The 20,628-nt window shown below is 38.1% G+C and overlaps 1 protein-coding gene across 1 annotated transcript in view; it reads right to left on the minus strand.

Moving 5' to 3' along the window:
* LOC127950782 (guanine nucleotide-binding protein subunit alpha-11) overlaps nt 1-19,793 on the minus strand; it is a 45,306-nt gene extending 25,513 nt beyond the window's left edge. The window contains exon 1 of the mRNA XM_052548070.1: nt 18,884-19,793. Within this exon, the coding sequence (XP_052404030.1) occupies nt 18,884-19,019 (136 nt within the window). The 5' untranslated portion in view covers nt 19,020-19,793. The remainder of the gene's footprint in view (nt 1-18,883) is intronic.
* Between the last annotated feature and the right edge of the window lie 835 nt (nt 19,794-20,628).

Here is a 20,628-nt window from a genome sequence, read left to right on the forward strand (position 1 = left end):
AAACCCAAAAGACCCAAACCACAAAAAAATAAATCCAAACTTGTTTCTCTATACAGTTGATTAAATGGAGATTTTTGCAGAAGGGTTCTGCTTCTAAGATCTGTAACCTGATTAAACGACTCCAGATCTCATCTACATCTCAAGCTAAGATCTGCCAAAGCACCAAAGTCTGCGATCAAAAGTCTAAAGCTGCTATAATGGTCTCATTCAGTCACATTCCATTACTGACATCGTCATTAAATCTCAAGAGAAATTAAATTTTAATACACAATGAAAATCGAAGGCCACTCTTCACTCTGTGCACACCTTTAACCGAAACAGATGATGTCACAATGCTTTCAATGAAGTGGGAAATCTTAAACTCTTCTACACCTTTATGAACTATGATTATAAAGAATAAAAGTTTGATAACAAATATTTGCAGTGCTTTGAAGGAAAAACAATCTGCATTCAAAGTTCAAAGTGACATTCACTTGGTTGCAGTAGAAACTCCCTTTTGTTTGTTTTAGTGCATCCAGTTTCTTTCCATCACAGAAATACTACACGCATCAGCATCTCTCGCTGCTGGATCTCGTGTGAATGAGTGGTTACAGTAGGAAGAATCTAAAAAACACCTGCTGCAGTACAACATGAACTTTGGCACATCACATTTCTCTTGGTCAGTCAGCTGACTACCTGCCTGAATAGATTGGATAGATGAATAGACAGACAGACAGATGACAGAATGATAAAGTACTATAGACAAACAACAGAATGAATGATGGATGAACTGACAGATGGAAGGAATGAATAGAATGGAATGGTAGAACGACAGTAGATAGAATGACAGAACAATAGAATGATAGGTAGATAGACAGACAGACAAATAAATATGGACGGAATGACAGATAGAATAATAGAACAATAGATAAATGGATGGATTGATGGAATTAATAAATAGAATGATAGAATGACAGACAGAATGATAGAAAAATTGATAGACATAGAACGATACATGATGAAAGAGAATATATGATATATAGAATGTTACAGAATGACAGAAAGAACGATACATACCACTGACAAACAGATAGACAGAACAGTTAGAGCGAGACAACGATAGAATGATAGCTAGACAGATGGAGACTAGGGTTGGGTACCAAAACCTATGGAATCGGTTTACACCAAACCGAATCAGAACGCAGATTTCAGTGCCTCATTCGGTGCCTCTTAAATGCCTGAGTGATCGATTTAAATATTTGTCCTGGTTCTCCGAAATGTCACAAGAAGCATGGGCATCGCTAGGCTTTTTTTTAGCGGGGCCATAGCATTTATCTCCATAAACTGTGCAAAAATTCGCGATTGCTTCAGAGTCAGTCTGCTTACAGTCGGTTTCCTTAAGAAATACAGTAATATAAAAACACCTGCAACAGGTTTCGATTTTGAAATGTGCAAGCACGTGTCTTATGCTTTTTAATGGTAGAACAACAGATAGGTAGAACGACAGATAGAATAATAGAACAATAGTACAATATATAGATGCATGGATGGAAGGAATAAATAGAACAGTAGAATGACAGAATGATAGAACAATGGATAGACAGACAGACAGAAAGAACAACAGATAGATAGATCAGTTAGAGAGACAGACAGAATGATAGAACGATAGAACAACAGAGATACAAAGACCTATAGATAGAACGATGGATAGAAAGATAGAACGATATATGGATGACAGGTATAGATATTTTTTGTCACAGAATAATGGTTGACTTAAATTGTGTCGATTTTAGTTGTGACCTCAGGCCAATATGACACAGAATGGCCTGTACTCCTGTCTCTCACAGTGCGGTTTTCATTCACATCAAATTAAACATGGCGTTTCCTCCAACTGAGCTCTAAACACACTCATTCATTCATGAAGCAAGCGGTTCCTCCTCCAAACCCTTCCCAGACGAGCCAAGGAAAAGAAATAGAATAATTTAAAGCGTCTGATTTATTTCTCGTGACCCTGTCACAAGATTACAACACCCCCCAACATACACTCCACCCTTCCAGCAGCCGGGCTGCTGTTATCTCCATCCTCTCGCTCCCTCTCTCCTTCTGCTTCGAGTATGAGGACAGACAGCCGCTCCTCTTAAATCAGTTGTTTAGCTACTCTGAACAGCCAGCCCTCCTCCTTGTCCAGTAATGTCTCCTCAAATGTTTCTCTATGCTATTTTTTGAAACTACCTAGAAATAAAGGGGCAGCTATTATAGGTCTCCAGGTCTGGAGTCACACTTCAGCATCAGTTTCCTTACAAAACCAAAGGCAGGACCTGTCAACTGGACGTGCAGCTCAGTTGGAGCAGATCTAGGGAAGGAAAGAGTATGTTTGTACTTTTTATGGGGAAAAGTACAGCTATGACAGAGCAAAAAACAATGTAAATGTAAACAGATACATGACTTATCAGTTGACTTATCAATTTTGTAAATGTACTCACCCCAATGACGGTAAATGGTGAATTACACTCACACAGCACCATAAGTGTTTTCAGCCAACCATACAAGAATAAAAAAAAAAAAATCAAGCAATTTCTAAACCCTAGTCTTAAACCAGAACCAAAAATGGTTAATGTCAGAGGTCAAGGAATGGGAAGACTAACAATGTTAAGTTGCAAAACTATGACTCAGTCTTGAGAATGAGTCAAAGAATCCTAAAAAGTATGCATCATAGTTTCCACAAAAATATGTGTTCCACAGCACAAGTGTTTTCAACATTGATAATATTAAGAAATGTTAAGCAATTTGTTTAGTAACCCACTGTTTAATAAATAATAATAATAATTTAAGTTCAGTTTTTCCACCTGCTGTACCAAAACCATATCAAACAATGACATCAAAACTGATATGTGCCGAACTGTTATGTTTGTTAAATCCCTAGTAGTACACATAATATATTCTGAATAAAAATATATTGGTGAATATATGAATTTTCATTCGTAGTTCAGCAACTTAGTTAAGTCAATGTTCAGATTTCAAAACTCTGACAGCAGTACATTCTAGTTCAACATCGTTCGTCCTCTAACAATAACCATTCTGAGTGACATTAATCAGGGAAAACTCACAGAATCTGGGCTGAACAGCATGCCAAAACCACTTCCCAATTCTCAGGCCCAATAATTACTCCAAGAACAGTGGAAATAGGGGAGCAGTTTGGGATGTAGGATATGGCGGCACCTCGGGCTACAGCCCAGCACGAGTGGCATGTATAACACCAGAGACGCTGGCAGCATTTGAGTGCGCGAGCCAGAAAAGTCACTCTAATCTAGGCTACAACTGTCCCTCAAGTCCTGCAGAAGTCTCATTCAGAGACCGGCCTGAAACTGTGGGGCTATGTGGGGGGAGGCAACACGTGCACTGTGAGCACCACATGGGCGGACAGAGCCGAAAAACTGTGTTGTTGCCATAGTGACAGGCCAAACCCCCTCCCCCGCTACAAATCACCATCAGTCAATCAGTCAATCTCTAAGTGTACATATAAAACAAGAGCACTTGTCTTTTATCAATTCACTGTAGTTAGCCGAGGCGATGATTCTGGGAAGAGGAGGAGCGACAGAAACAGAGAGATTTGCTTAAAAAAAAAAAAAAACTGGGGTCAAATGGCAAATGCGGCTCCATTTTAATAACGCATTTCCTGCTTTGAGTAGCGTGAGCACACAACAAGCAGCACCCACTTCCACTGCGCTCCCTCTTCTGTACATTACACTGACTTTACGGTCAGCGCAGGTTTTGAATCACTGCAGACACGGAAGTGACATGGCTGCTCCTAGAAAGCATGCAAATCTAGCCGGTAGGCCATTTGCATCGCACAGTAACCACATCGAGCTATTTGAGGTGAGCTTATCAGATAAACAGCAACCACAGAATTTGCATGAGCTACAGAGATTACCTACTGAGGTTTACATGGTTCAAAAAGGAAGTGCTCAGTTACTTTATTTGACCGTATGACCTCGAATAGCACCAGCTGCAGTAAACTATCTCCTTAAGGCCAAAGAGTCTCACAGCTTGACTCGTGGACCTGCAATGGATCTTATTCTGCAGAGATGCAATATTGGATGTCACATGACTGAAACAGTTCAGCCAATAAAACACTTCAAGTATGTCTTTATAACAAAATAAAAAATTCCCATGGATCAAAAATCCAGATATATGGGCGGCTGTTTTGTTACCAATATTACGTTTTCCAGCAGGCTAACTTAGAGCATAATAATCTTTATTTCTTGAGGACCAAATCTTAACAACTTCGAAGATCATGTGGAGTAATGGCAGCTGAAAATTCATCCTTGCCTTTGCAAGAATAAATTACATTTTAAAATATATATTCAAATGGAAAAAGTTTTTTTTATTGCAATAATATTGTATTATTTTTTATTTAAAAGCATTACCTACAAACTTGATTACCGTAAGCTGTTTTAGTTCATCCTTATAGTACCATTAACAGCTGGTTGCAAGTAACAGACACTATATCAAATGTATGCTATATTACTGGAAGTAGAAACAAAATTTAAAGCCCTCCAAAAATTCAAACTTCACTTCAACATGCTTCTGACCTTTGACACTTGATCATGTGTTTCAAAATGAGCAGAAAGACAAAAAAAAAAAAAAAAAAGGCTCTCTAGAGTAATGGCTGATGTCGAACTCCATAAAACAAATATTAAGATGAGCAAAACGTAAGACAAATAGTATTAGAATAATGTTAGGTGCTTGTTCGCACAGAAGTCATAACCACAAGCTGTTTCGGGGTTTTGTGCGTGTTACTATATGGCTGATAAATAAAAAATATGAAATAATTATTTAATAATGTACACAGAAATAACATGTTATAATATGAGCATGACTTCACACACCCACCCTTCCTGAAAACATACGATAATACATAGCCATATTTCCAAAATCCCATAAATCAATATAATTTGAAATATAATTTTTTAAAACAAAGCTCTCAAGAGGTCAAAATGAGTTGGTGAAACTTTGAGAAATTTGTTTAATTTAATGTACACAAGCACAGCTGCTCTTATGTCAGGCTGACATACTGTCCACAAAAACGTCTCGGCTGCTTTTTAAAAGGTTATTAATGGAATCAAAAACTACTTCACCGGCCTTAAAAAGTGCTCATTTTGGAGCTGCCTGTCATCTCTCAAAACAAAAGTATGCGGTTCCTCACATTAGATGCCTTATGATTCCTAGTTAAAGCTGCCGTCTGGATGGAATGTAATGTTAATGAATGGCTACTTGTAGACTGGCAGCGTTGCCTCCCATTCTCTCTGTGCTCTTTATGAGTGACGGAGGGAAATGCTGAAAAACAGGGACGCTCCATGCCTCAACGATACTACAGGAAAACAGGAAATGCTGCAGGGACAGAGCCAATAACAATTTAAAAACTCTTTCCCGTCTACAAAGAAGAACAGTAAATGACATCTAAACAAAACACTGAATCGAAAAAATTCATTCTTCAAAACAAAAATGTGAAAGCATTATCAATAAGAGATGTGGTTAAAAAATGAATGCTTGTCTGCACTAGTTAAACCTGGACCAGCAAAATTAAGATGTTTGGCTTATCTGTAAACATATCTTAACATCCTTTAAACAAGTTTCATTTAATTAAGAATCAAAATTATGTAAGTCTGATTTTCAAAGGATTCAAGCATAATTTAATGTTCTGTACGTATAAAAGAAAGAAGAAAAAAAAACAATGGGGTAAGAAAAATAAACTTAATTCAAAGGGAAAACAAGTTTATTTTTCCAACCCCGCTGGCAAATAGTTTCTGCGTTTTAGTTGTTTTGTTTCTCAAGAAAATGCATCTTGTTTAAAATGTTATATTTACTGGAAAACAAGACCCAAATACTGAAGAAAATGATATTTTCCATGCACCAACATTCAATGCTGGAGATCATCATCCAAAAGACACCCCATGCTGGTAACCAGCAGGACTTTGCAAAACTCAGAATTGGCTCCTTTCACTTCATAAGTGCAAATTTAAATTGAATTGCCCACAACACAGGATGCTGGATTAGAATGACAGAAAGAGAACTTTACTTAACTGTAGAAATTCAAAGAAATTAAATAGAGGTAATGCATTCTCAGACAAGAGAGTGTTCTCCAACTATGGAACACCAAAGTGAGTTTATTAAATATAACGAAACATATAAAATGTATAAACTAAACATTTTTATAGGTGGGACTTCAACTTTTTGAATACACCGTTTTATCAAGCCAACATTCAAACTTTGTATTGACAAACTTAGCTTTTTTTTTTAATACAAACGGCAGAAACATACATTCTTTGAATTTCAAATCATTTTAATTCTACATACCTTCAAATTCAAAATGACAATGCTGCATCCTGTTTAAAATCAAATTCACAAACTGAACTAGAAAAGCCAGTCTCAATTCAACTCTTAATGAATCACAACCCTCGAAAACAGATTGTTGACAGGCCTTGCCACCAAACCTGTAGATCAGTGGTTTTCACTAGTGGGTCTAAAGGCTAGAAATAAAAACGTGTGAGAATAATTAATATCTAGCACATGAGCATAGAGAGAGTTGTGAGTGCACAGGACGCAGTTTAAGTGAGAAGAGACACTCTCCAGGCGAGAGCAGCGTGTATTTGAGCATGCGCGACTGGTTTTGTGACAGAGCAAAGGAAATCTGCATGCGAGTGGAGAGATTCGCGCTCGTGCATTATTTTAATGTGCTTTCGCGTTACATTAATGAGCTAACGCTAATGCTTCTGCACCGCATACTGTATACACACTGCTAACAGAGAAGACTACATGTGAACCTGTATAATGTATAACAAATCTATTTCAACACCTGAGGCACAGCTACAATTAATGAGCTCTATTAACAATGCATGGCAAAAAATAAAAAAGTCCCTGGACACCGGATTTATTTATTTAATTTTTTCTGCCATAACTCTATACATTTTGTTACTACTTTACAACTTTTTAATAAAGCTCTAATTGGTTTTCTTTTGGAAATATATTTCAAATTCATCCTGAGTGCATTTATGACTGTAAAGCATATCTGTGTGTGTCAAAATTGTGATTAAAATCGAAATCACAAAATGTATCAAAGAAATCGCAATAGTTTTTTTTTTTGTCTATATCGCACAACCCTAGTTCATTCAATAAATACAGTTAACAATCTAGTTTCTGAGTACTTCGTTATTAACCCAACAATAGCGGGGTCAGTTAATTTTTTTTGCAGTGGGCCGCGCAAACATATGTGTTTGGTTGGACGGGCCGTGAGTTGAAAAAGGTTGGGAACCACTGCTTTAGATGAACACCAAGTATTCTTTAAAATACACAAACAATAAGCCAACGATTGACAAAGAAGAGGCAAATCATGCCAAGTTCAAATTCTGCATTATACTATAATGATTGGGATGTGAGCATGTTTACAGTCGAGCATCTGTGACCAAGTGTCAGCAAACTAGAAACTGAACTTTGCGACCAATGACATGGCTAGGAGACTGCCTGTATTCTTCCATTTCTTTGGCCTACTTTGCAAGGAAATTGATCCGTTAAATGTGTCAAGGATAAGAAAAGGAAAAGCGTGTATGCATGCATGCAACACGGCTGACAGGAAAGGCCATTCAAGGTTTGCTGTGTATAATTAGATGCATGGTCACCATACACATATTTTTCTGTTTGTCACATAAAGCGACTGAGTAGAAGAAAAATGATAAAAAGAAAGGGAGAAATAAAGAATGACATGCGTGTGCCATCCATCGCTTCAGGTCTCTGTGGCATGGTTGGAGAATGGCACCTGTTCTATAAATACTGCCACAGGGGGAGCAGCGGACGAACTCAGGTCAGTTAACCTCCTTGAAGAATTTCATCAAGGATAACAGAGAATACGTCTATTAATACATGCGTGTCAGTGAAAACGAGGATCTTTACATAGAAATCTCACTGTAAGGTGAGTTTGGGATGAAAATATTCACAAATTTCTCAGAGCATTGTGAGGGCAAGGCACCACAGCCTGCATCACTTCGATTTCACTTAGCTCTCCTCCGAGAGCACCTGGCCCCGTTTGGCTCTAGGCGCCGTGTGTAGCAGCATGTGCATTCAGACAACAGCGCTCTCTATAGGCCGGTTAGTATGCGGAGCTGCTTGCGTAACAATAACAGCAGGGAATCGCAGCAAATTAAAATCCAGCCTCATTAAAGAACAGATCACCTAACTCGCCTAACAGATCATGTTAGGGACACTTCAGGATTCCACTTGCAAAATTATGATACAGGACTTGATGGACTGATAGGAGAGTGATAGGAGACTTCCCCCAATCCCATTCCCCTCTCTCTCATCAACTCAACTTCCTGCCCGATCTAAATAAAAAGGCATAAAAATAGAAAAAAACACATTACATTTTTTTTTTTTTATAGTATTTGGATAAATGTGGACCCCCCAAAAAATCTGTGCACACCTACAGTGAGTCCATGTGATAATACAAATGTTGACATGATTATGCTTGGGAAGGAATTGCTGAAACCATCCCACAAAGCATACATCAATTGAAGTTCCTTTATTCCTGATGTCAAACAAATATACAAACCACTTCCTAACACTTATAAATGTCATCAAACCTACAACAGCTGACAAAAAAAAAAAAACCTAGAGTCCATTATCACAGTCAAAAACTATTTGTCAGATTCAAGCATGCTCAGTATTAATAAACAAACAGTGTTCATGATGTCAATGTTGTCCAAAAATGTCAGCATTATGTAAATTCTTCACTTTTGAAGCCATCTTCAAAAACCTTGATTGCCGGTGTTTACATTGTGCTCAGAAGTGGTTTGTAGATTTCAAATGACATAGCAAACTGGATACAGATTTGTAATTTGAATTTAAACAAGGCATATTATAATGAATTTCAATTTACTGAAATGTACCAAATCCAATAATGTAATTATTAACAAGAAAAAGGAGAGTTTGTCAAGTCTTATTTAAAAGTTTAAAATCCCTTATAATCCTTATATTTACTCACCAAACAACATTGAACCCATTTAATTTCATTCTATAAAAAAAGCAAATGTAATGCATATTTGGAAAGACATGAGGATGAGTAAATTATGGCAGAATTTAAAATCTAAAATGGCGGTTGAATCTCTTGGAATTCAATAAATTCTACTTCCTGTCTTTTGTAAGTCAGTTGTTTAATTCTGAAATTTCCCTCAACTCTGCTGGACGTAAGGCTAAAATGCAAAGAAAACACTTGAAACATTATACTCAAATGGACAGAGAGCTTAGCCAGTCAAACAGATTGTATTGTCTGACAAAAACATGATAATGCCGCAATGCATTTAGCTGCAGCATAAATGTAGATCTTGGAGATTTTTATTGAATATCATTTCAATGACTAGCACTTAACATTCAGCAGAGATCCACCACTCTCTAAGCAGAGAAAGCGGGTGGTTCTGTGATAAACTCGGTCTAGCAGCTCTCCTAACATGGACAGGAGTGACAGGAAGCAACCCTCCAGCTCTAGACAGGGCCTGTCACATCAGCTCTTCACAAAGGCACAGTCATGACTGCATTGCCTTATTTGATCATGACGGATGTCACAGCATGTTCATATATCCATTATGCCCTGCGACAGTGGGTCACAATCAAACAAAAGCCCTGCGCAGACACCTGATGCACACGCCGGCCAAGAGTTTCGTCACCTGCTAGGTGGAAGTCCAAAGTGCAAATCCTCTTGTTTGCACTGGGCATGGAAACCACCTTAAAGCCTTGCTTGGGAGGGAGTGGAAAGCAGGACGGCGACTGATCGGAGAACAGTTCAAGTGTTGATCTGAAAGCAAAGCAGGCTTTCGTTAAAGGATTGCTTATGAAAAAGCAAGACAGATGTGTCCTGGGAGCACCATAATTGAAAGTGTGCAGAAGCCAAGGCCCTTACTGAAACATGATGTGGTCGTCAGAAGTGAAGTTTAATCCTCAGTAGGACAGCTAGGAACAGAACACTCCAAAACAACTGCTGCCAATGCGAACACGCTGTCAACAATGCAAACTCACACCAAATCACCAGGCCATTTTTGGTGCATAAAAATCTGAAATCAAATCGGCTGGTTTTGACATCCACATTTATCTGTGACACTGGCCAACCTACCCTTAAAGTAAAAGGTTTAGCACGTTGAAACTACACATTGTGCTCCACTCAAACGCAAACACAGGAGAATGAAAATATCACATTCTGTGGCAGAGTGAAGTTTAAAGTCTCACCTGTGAATCTGTAAGACAGAAAGGCTTGTGACCAACATAGGATCTAAACGTCACAGATTGACCTCTTAGCTAGAGCACTAAAAAAAAAGAGACAATATATAAACTAACTAAATCAATAAAAATGTATACATCACAGAGATAAATAGCCTCAGGCTCTGTCTCTCAGTTTCTGAAGTAAAATAAATATTAGGCAAATGACTTAAAATTAGAAATGTTGCCGTGGAAATGAACAGAAATAAAGTTGAAGTTGAAGTACTAAAAATTTCAAAATCTAATACGGAAACAAAAAGCTAATATAAAACAAAAATATAAAAATAAAAGCTAATTAAAAATATGAATGAATACTATAATATGTAAAGATTATTAAAATTACACAATTGCGATCTTGCATGCTTGATTGATGTTTAAAACTGGCTGAGCAGTCATTCAACTCATCCTTAATAAAATCTTCAAGGCTTAAGACAATAGCGTGAGAGTACGTCACCAGAGACCCTTATACAAATTCTGACCTCAAACCATTAACTAGCAAGAAAAATATGCAGCCCAATGCAAGAACCTCTGCACCAGTAACAGACAATACCGTCCATTCCAATAGAGGTTACTTAATTTTTTGGGGGACAAATTCAAGCTTTAATCTGTTTTGACCAAGTACAGAGAGTGACAAGCCCCAGTGCATCCAGCCCTTCCATAACCTGATAAGGGCTTCAGGGCAGACCAGGGGCAACACAGACCGCACGGACAGCGGTAAAGGGTGGAGCGGGCAGCTCAGTGAAGCGAGAGACAAAATGAATGGCACTGGCAGGAAGTCATGGCCCTGTCAAACTAAGCCATCGAGAAGCTGGATAAAAGGAACTCTTTACAGAGCGGGGGTCAGACAGGTGAAGAAGCGGATTAGGATGAATTAAAATACAATGACTAGAACAACGAGTTTTGTGGATGACTACTGAACGAAATAAAAACTGTGCCAAACATCTTATGTCCATATGATAGCAATACATACAATAATGAACAGTCCATTAAATCCATTAGAACATGCTTGTCAATTTATGTCGAAGTTGCATGGGTGAAAGCATCTCATAAAACGTGGTTCATAAAACGCACTGTTAACATCAACAGTATGATTATATCAGGAGAACATCTCCATAATTGAGAGAGTGCATGAGATTACAACTTAGTGAAGATCTCATACTTGGATCCCATCAGATGACACCAAGATGCAGCATATTTTGGAATGCTTCTTGGTTACATACCGTATTTTCCGGAATATAAGTCACACTTTTTTTCATAGTTTGGCCGGTCCTGCGACTTATAGTCAGGTGCGACTTATTTATCAAAATTAACTTGACTTAAAACCAAGAGAAATGAACTAACAGAAAACATTACTGTCTACAGCCGCGAGAGGGCGCTCTATGTTGCTCATCGCTCCTGTAGTCTACACTGAGCAGCATAGAGCGCCCTATCGCGGCTGTAGAGGGTAATGTTTTCTCTTGGTTCTTGGTTCTAAATAAATGCAACTTATAGTCCAGTGCGACTTATAGTCCGAAAAATACGATAATTAGGATTCTCTGGGAATTTCTTAAATGAGCAATCATGCTTAAGTGAAAAGGCTACACACACACTAATAAGATGTGTATATGCATAGGTTTTTTGCTTCTACCAAACTTTTGAAGGCGTAGAACCCAAGACTTCTGAGAAGATCCGAGAAGCTAAACACAGACTAACCTCTTAATAGACTTTACTAAATACAAACTAAGAATGCTTAGGGCTGTGCGATATGGACAAAAAAAACCTATCACGATTTTTTGATAAATTTTGCGATTTTCGATTTTAATCACGATTTTGACACACACAGACATGCTTTACAGTTATAAATGCATTCAGTATAAATTTTAAACATATTTCCAAAAGAAAACCAATGAGAGCTTTATCAAATGTCTCTAGAACAGACATAAGTTAAAATAATCACTAAGTAAAGATGTCAAACAAAATGTCTAGACATATGGAAAAAATACAAAAAAATAAGATAAAACCATGTTCAGAGATTTTTCTTCTCCATGCATTGGCCATAGAGCTCACTGTAGCGGTGCCTCAGGTGTTATATGTTTTGCCCAAGGGTCACACGTACTTCATCTGCAGTACAGTTCAGAAGCAGCAATGAGAGCGCATTATTGTAACGTGAAAGCACATTAAAATAATGCACAAGCGCGAATCTATCCACTCGCACCAGTGACGCGCGGGTCAATGTATTAATAAGCCGCACCCGACCGACGTTTTCAACTAACCCGCCCACTACTCGGACGCAAAAAAAAAAAAAAATAAATACATTTTTTGTACCCGTTTCGCTTCCTGACCCGCATTTTTTAAAAAGCAGTAAATGCTCATCCTAGCGTCATTGGGTCATAGGAACGTAGGCAAAAAAAAATAAATAAATAAAACAACAACAAAACTTTTATCAAGAATTATAAAAAATCGTCAGTAAGCTCATAATTTGTACTAAAATAGTCTAGTCTGGCTATGTCTATTTGTATGTTTCTGCAAGGTTAGCAGACACTGAGGCTCAGGTTTGTTCCGATCAGATCTCGTGATCGGAGAGCGCATTTCTGAATATTTTGATCCGCTCGCTCATTTCGTGGGGTCTCGCTCAACCCAGAATGGCCTGCTTGTGCGAAAATATGCAAGGAGTCATTTTATTGTTTAGTAATAAACTGGTGTTTTCTGTGTCATTGCAAAGATGAAGTTGACAATGCAGACTCGCCATGAACGCCAGAGAGAAATGCACATTTCATATGGATTACATAATCAGAGAGTAGCCCATTTATTTCGGTTTGAATATTTTAGTTTAAAAGACATTTAAAGCTTTCTGTAATATATAGACTATATTTCTCAAATCTGTGAGGCACACGCTGAGTTTAGTTCGCATGCAATGCAAGTGATCGTGCCGGTGCCTTATTACATTGTCTGCTAGGCTATATATTTGCTTCTTATTTATTAAATACGGGCAACTGATTGATAAAACATTGATCAAAATTAAGATAAAATTTATACAAAATGAAAATTTTAAAAATAGTTTTCTATAAAACAAAACTTAATGCAGTCGTCAAAATCATGTTTTACCAAAAACAGCGACGTTGCTCCCCATGCAGTCTTCTTTGCTGCCTCCATCTCTATGTGCAGACTGAGATCGTGCGTCATCTTCACCAGTTATTCAGCCAATAAAGTGTAGGCCTATGTATATAATAAAAAACTATATAAATGACAAAGGTTTAATTGGCATTTTTATTTCAAAGGACCCGCGCGACCGCGACCCGAATATCATTAAAAATATTTTTGGATGATTCGTAATCGCGGGCAACTGCAGGCACCCGCTCATTTTGGATCAACCCACACATCACTTACTCGCACGCAGATTTCCTTCACTCTGTTAACAAAACCAGATGCGCGTGCTCAGGTCACAACTCTCTCTGTGCTCACGCACAATATATTAAATCTTTTCGCACCTTTCTATTTATAACCTTTTCTGTTCTGATCTTTTACCGCGTGCAGTGTGAACGTCCTGTTCCAGTAACATGGGCTCGAAAAAAAAAGGCTACACATCACAGACAGTGTGTGTGAACCTGGAGTTAGACATATGCCCAGTCTGCTCTGTTCTCGTGCTCCACTTAGGTGTGCTGCATCCTGATTGGTGACTGAACTAAAAATCGCAATTTTATTTCGATTTCGATTAATTGCACAGCCCTAGAATGCATGGTTTCCAGGGAAGTAGACCAGCACATTTTAACATTTCCAATTTCTTATTTATTAAAAACACAGCTTTGTGGAATATTTGATTCTGATTGGCCAGTCACAAAAATCCGGGGAATGTTATACCTCGATAACAACCAGTAAAAGCAAATAACAAATTTTTTTCTTTGAACCTTTGCATTTGTTTAGCCAATAAAATATTAAAACTCGATTCAAAATGGTATACAATTATTTAATTATGTCATCCTGGTATCGCGGACTCACTCTCATTTCATACACACGCAGCTGCGTCCACTTTACTACGATTGTTTTGGGTGCTGTAATGGATTAGAAGATAACCATCAAACTGTTAAGGTTTTTAAAAAAAATTTGGTCTTTATTTTATTGCCTTAATTATTTTTGTGGTGAAATGTTGTGTAATAAGTGGTTTGTCTGCACCGTTTCCCTTAAATTCAATAGCCGCTTCGCATCTGGGTCCCGTTCACCCTGTTGAGGTTTATTATGAGATAACAAATGGCTGGATGTACATTATCCCTTACATATCATAACATATTTTTGCAGGGCTAACAAACCTTTACAGTCTGTTACATCTCCAGAAGGCCCAATCTCCTGTTCTAGTGTTAAGGTTGGATAAATGCTTAAAACACAACACTACTTTGATATCAAAGGTCATACAGAAAATATCTTTCTCTGCACAACTAAAATTATTTAATATATCACATTGTGAATGGCATAACATATCCATATTTCAGTTCAAAAGATCACAGCTACTTAAAAACTCTCTGAGCTTTCAAACAACACACAGCACATTACTAGAGCGCTGACAGCAGGAAATTCATAAATTTCATTTTTAAATAATGCATTTTTTTGCAGTAACATTTAAACAATTATTGTTAAGCCAGTGACCTCAAAATAGAAAATCAGCAATTAAAATGTTTGTCCTGTTAATTTAATTCAATGCATCCAGTACACTTGCTTTCCATTTTACAGCCCATTGAAAATAGAAAACTGTCCTAGTATGTTTCAGAGTTAAAGAGTTCAATGAAAGTCCTTAAAAAAATAGGACAATTCTACATTTTACTGAATTCAACAGTGAATCTGCATTACCTGTAGCCCAAGCAAACGGTAAAGCCACAAAGACCTGATCCTAATGAAACCTGAATCAGATTCAAAATGGCACAAAGTAGGATTCTTTCTGGACTAAAATAAAAAAAGCTCTAGATGAAAAAAATTACTTCAAAGCGTTTGTAAGAGAATATAAGAAAATGCTCACTCTTATACAAGAAACTTACATTGCATTTTATCAGTTCGTGCATTTCCTGGGAATTAAACCAATGATCTTGGTGCTGCTAGCACCATGCTCTACTGTTTGACTACAGGTAGATCATAGCGCTGTTAACGCCAAGATCAAGGCGTTTGAGTCTCAGGGAATGCATTAAAGGTGCAACTAACGATTATTTTTTCTGTCGACTAATCTAACGATTATTTTTTTCGATTGGTCGACTAATCTAACGATTATTTTTATTACAAAAAAATAATCTAATGTTCTTTTTTTAATTAGCTAATGAATCCTTTGGATTACTTTACAAAAAAAATATAAGTACAACTTCTAATATAATATTTCAACCTTTATTCATTTTTAACCAATGTGGTTGAAGTTTTTACAGTATAAAATAATAAAGAGGCAAAGAAAATTATTTTACTATGGTAAATGAGTTTATGATAGCGTTTATAATTAAACCACAGTAGCCTTAAATTTACAGTTGTCTGAGACGTCATGAAATGTTCTTTAACATCACAAACCATAAAATGTAGTCCGGGTTCTGCTATGGTTTAGCATGGTTTAAAGAGATCTGGTTGATTCGGGGTGGCTCGGTGGTTTGTGACTGTTGTCTCGCGGCGCGCTGTCTTTTAAGGGGCCGTTCACATATCACCTCTTTTGCACGCTCAAGTTCGTTATTTCCATTGTAAGTGCGCGATAAGTGCATTCATAATGGAAGCGACGCGCACACAGTGCTATGCGTTCGTTTTTCCAGGCACGTCCGCACCGCATAGAGTTAAAAACATCTCAACTTTTCAGAATGCCGAAAGTGCAAGAATATCAGACCTGAACCAGGAAGTTGGTCACCAGATCACACGGTAACCAGTTAAACTGTAACACCGGAGAGTGCCAAGATGTTCTCCGCTGAGGTGTGCGCGCATCGCAGTTGTGCTGCCGTGGTACACCATATCAGTTTTGCAAAGGGAACAAAGGGCCATTTTATTTGTCCTCGATTTAAAGTATTCCCATGCTTTTGATAACAGTGTTATCTGTTTTTGTGATAGAATGCAACTATCTCCATTCCCAGTATGTCATTTATGCGAGATGTAAACAAACAGTGTGACGCGTCAACGCATTTCACGCACATCGACGTATTTTTGTAGTCGACATAATCGATGACGTCGACGCGACGTTGCAGCACTAGAATGCATGAACGAAGCAAAATGATAAAAGAATCCTACATGATGCAATCTTTGTATTTTGGATAAAAACATCTTCCAAATCTATACATGCAAGACATTTTTGTGTTATCAATCTATCAAAAGCACAGCTATCTAAATTTCATATAATATGCCAAATTTGAAATAATTAGAAATGGGCCATATTGCAAAAACAACAACGACAACATTAAGATATATATATATATATATATATATAGTTCCAATCAGATAATCCATCATTTTGACCAAAGAACCACAGTGGCCAATTAAATGCATGATATGTAATGCATGACATAATAATACAGAACAATACAGGGGTAAAAACACATAGGCAGCAATATTTACAATAAAAATGTTTTTCCAGAAAAAAATTCACCACAGGAATATTGCCACATAGTGACAATGTTATCATACATCCAGGCCGCAAAACAAGATAGCACAAATTTGTCCAAAAATCACTGCATAGTGAATATCTGAAATATCACCCAGCCTTACTAATAACCACAATTTCTCAAAGCTTAACCATCTAGACTAATCTGTTTACAAAGTGAGACGCTGGTTAACACAAAGCAGCTATGGTCTCATCAGCAATGGAGCAAATATGTGTTGGCAAAGCCTATTAAGGTCTTGGCTCATCCAGACTAGCCAAGATTTATCCAGAGTTAGCTTGACAGTTGTAACTTATTCAGGATGGGCCATTAATAGGATGACTGAGCAGTAACAAGCTGCTTTTTTTATTCTTCCTTTTGTGGTACACGAGAGAACTTTAACTTATTAATTCTCTCATAGCAGTAAAGGTCAATCTCATGTATTCACATGAGAGGTCACAGAGCCACATAGGAACCACTGTGTCCTCAGAATCATTCACTGTTACAGAACTGCTCCTGTTCCTATCCAGCATTCAAGAACAATTATGCAAAGCTTGGTTTGCATTGACAAGCTTGCGTGGTGGCAACTTCAAATAAAATGTAAAATAATCCTGCATACATGTTCACCAGTGTTTCAATTGACCAGTCAACTAAAGTCTTGTTTGATATTAATAAGAAGAGATATATTTGGTTAAATGAAACAGCATGCAACCTCGTTGGGAATCCTGAAGACCTAGAATTTAAAAGAAAACATAATACCAAAAAGAAGTCATATTGTTGGAACTTCATCATGGAAATCTCAAGTTATTCCAAAGGGATGTTCTGTAAAGCTTCTAAGAGTTGGCAACCGTTACCAAGGTGGGTGGAGTTCAGCGAGGGTCAATTGGTCTTCTTTTCCACATGATTTCACCAAAACTCACACTTCTGTCCATCTCCCTTTCTGACTTTGTCATCAGCACATGGTTTCATCCTACTGTATGATCCAGTTTTAATACAAGCAGCTCATTTTGTGGTTTTAAGAGGATAAACAGTTCTGACTAATAGGAAATAAATGAAGGCTGTCCGTGTCAGATATCACTGCGTCATAGACAGAACAGCAACCAAACTTCACGACTTGATAAAGCATCCAATTCTCCTTCCTTGGGAGTAACCAGAGTCCAGTGTGCAGAGCCCTCACACCCTCATAAGGCAATAACTCTCTACCATTTTGAGATAATTCAACCCAGGAATAAATGCTAAAAGTGCAACACGACCCAAATTTAACAGGTGGCACAGACTGTCGTGGTAATGCTCCCAAGATGCACAAAATGATTGATGTGTTGGCACTCCAGGCTGATACTTACATACTAATTGACTTTTTTATCATTAAAAAAAAAAAACATTCAAACAAACATCATTTGCATTTACTGAAAAGCATTTACCTTCATCACTAAAGCAATAAATGCTCAGCTCACATGCTCACAAACCTCAGCCTGATTTCTTTAAGATTTGAATACTGTAATCCGACAGGATTCATGCAGTTGCACAAAGCATTCTCGTTTAATTTGCATTTACAAAACAACTCTGCCATATAGTAGTCCTCCTCGGTTGCACATTTGCACATATTCTTCTCTAACTGCATGCAAACATGCAATATCATACAACAGACCACTTGGATTGACTCATAACACAAAACTGACAGCTACAAAAACAAACCAGCCCAGTGTACAACCATTTCGCATCCGATGTACACTTACATGGAAGTTACGTGTATATGCACACAACAGAGAGCATGCTGAGATTTGTGTGCTGTTGCATGCCAGGCCCTGTCCAGCATTCGGCCCGCATATGCTAACGCGCTAACGCCTTAGCACTCTTCACTAACGCAGATAGTATTCAAACGATTTACTTGGATTTAAAAAACACAAAAAAGACATTAACCGCAACCACCTCAAATCGCGATAAAACGGAGGTGGCGTGTTTAGCACCACTGAAAACCACAGCGAAACCTGTCGACTGACTGTATATTATGTGTGTATGAGTGAGTTTAACGGCAGAACTCGTACCGAGCAGAAGCAGCTTCAACTCCCGTCTAGCGTTGCGTTTGTCTCGACGGAGCTCCCTTTCGATCTCGGCGTTGATTCGTTTCGACTCCTTGGCCTCTTCGCTCAGGCAGCAGGCCATCATCGACTCTAAAGTCATCTCCACTCAAACAAGAAAATATCACTCGGTTCGAGTGGCCGTTGTAAAAAGGCGGGTAAAAATCAAATAGTCTCACAATTCAACTTCTCTGAGGAAAAAAATTAAGGAAAAAATGAGAAGGGAGGTGAGGATATGATCTGACGGGGTTTGAGAGTGGGGGAGGGGGTCGGGGGCCTCGCGCGCGCTGTGTTCAGTCTTCCCGCGGTGAGCGCGAGCCTCTACCGCGCGTGCAGACCGCGACAAAATTACGGAGGTACCGTTAGGAGAGGAAGAAAAAACCGGGAGGATGAGGAAGGGAGGGTAGCGTCGACGACGACGACGACGAGGAGGAGGAGGTCCAGGAACCTTATCTCGCAGATGATTGAAAAATCCAGGGCAAACTATCCTCGCGTGCGTGCGACACTCCCACAACGGCTCACCACCGACACGGGTCCCGGTGAAAACGGGACAGATCAGACAGTTGCAACATCCACTGTTCCTGTGTCCCCCTCTCCAGCCTTATCCACCCCTTCAAATGATGGGAAACCAGATTTCTTCTCAGAAAAGGTGGTGAATGAATCGTCAGTTTCACTGATAGTGGTCAAAAACATTCCCTTTCGCGTCGTTTGGGAGCGCTCAGTCACAACACTTGTAGAAAATTTTAAATTCCTTGAAGGGAAAAAGCCAGCTGCTTTTAAAAATGGATTATGCCATTTTTTTTCATTTTATTTATTAATTTTTGCAGATGACAGCAGCAGCGTCTCCTCCTACATCAGCGGAGCTGCGGCGCACACTAGCTTGAATCCAAACGGATGATTGACAGGGAACGAGGGCTCAAGCAGGAGAGGGGAGGCGGGAACTGTGAAGAAAATGTTCTGGAGGCGCATTTCTTTTATCTGTCTATGCGGATAACAGGAAGAAACTGTCAAGTTTGGTCGACGGCACAAGTCAGTCAGGCGTTCAGAAAGTGCTCGCTTCCCGGGGTGTGTCTCTTATTCTTATTGCATTGAAGTCTCGCATTATAGAACACATTTCTACATATAAAGCTCGCTCTATATAAATATACTTTAATGGTTCAAAAGGGAAATTGTGAATACGATTTATAATAATAATAATAATAAATAATAATAATAATAATAATAATTGTAAAAATAATAATCATTAAACGAAATAATTATGATTTGCTGTTTCACTTACTGTATCAGATCAAGTACTTTATTAATCCCGCGGATAAAAAAAAAGTGAATAACGATCATTAAAGTGAAAATATGAGATTCGATTATTATTATTAGGATTGTTGTTGTTATGATTACTAATGCTACTAAAGTACTTTTTTTTTTTTATCTGAATAGCCACATGAAAATGTAAAATATATTGCCACCATATCATTCTGGAATTACTGTCCCTCACAAAACGATAGTAATGTATACTTCTTAGTTATGAAGGCAGAAATTAAAGGAGTAAGTTATGGAAATCTTGTGCATGTAACAAGAAATATGACAAGGCTATATTTTGATATAGCGTGTGACTGTAGGTAGGATGTTAATAATTTAACGGTGTTGTAATTAAACATCACAATTGTTAAACTCTGCCTACATCTAGTGGGCACATCTGGCAGTACATGTTGAAA

Source organism: Carassius gibelio, chromosome B2, assembly GCF_023724105.1.
Source record: "Carassius gibelio isolate Cgi1373 ecotype wild population from Czech Republic chromosome B2, carGib1.2-hapl.c, whole genome shotgun sequence".
NCBI classification, from domain to species: domain Eukaryota; kingdom Metazoa; phylum Chordata; class Actinopteri; order Cypriniformes; family Cyprinidae; genus Carassius; species Carassius gibelio.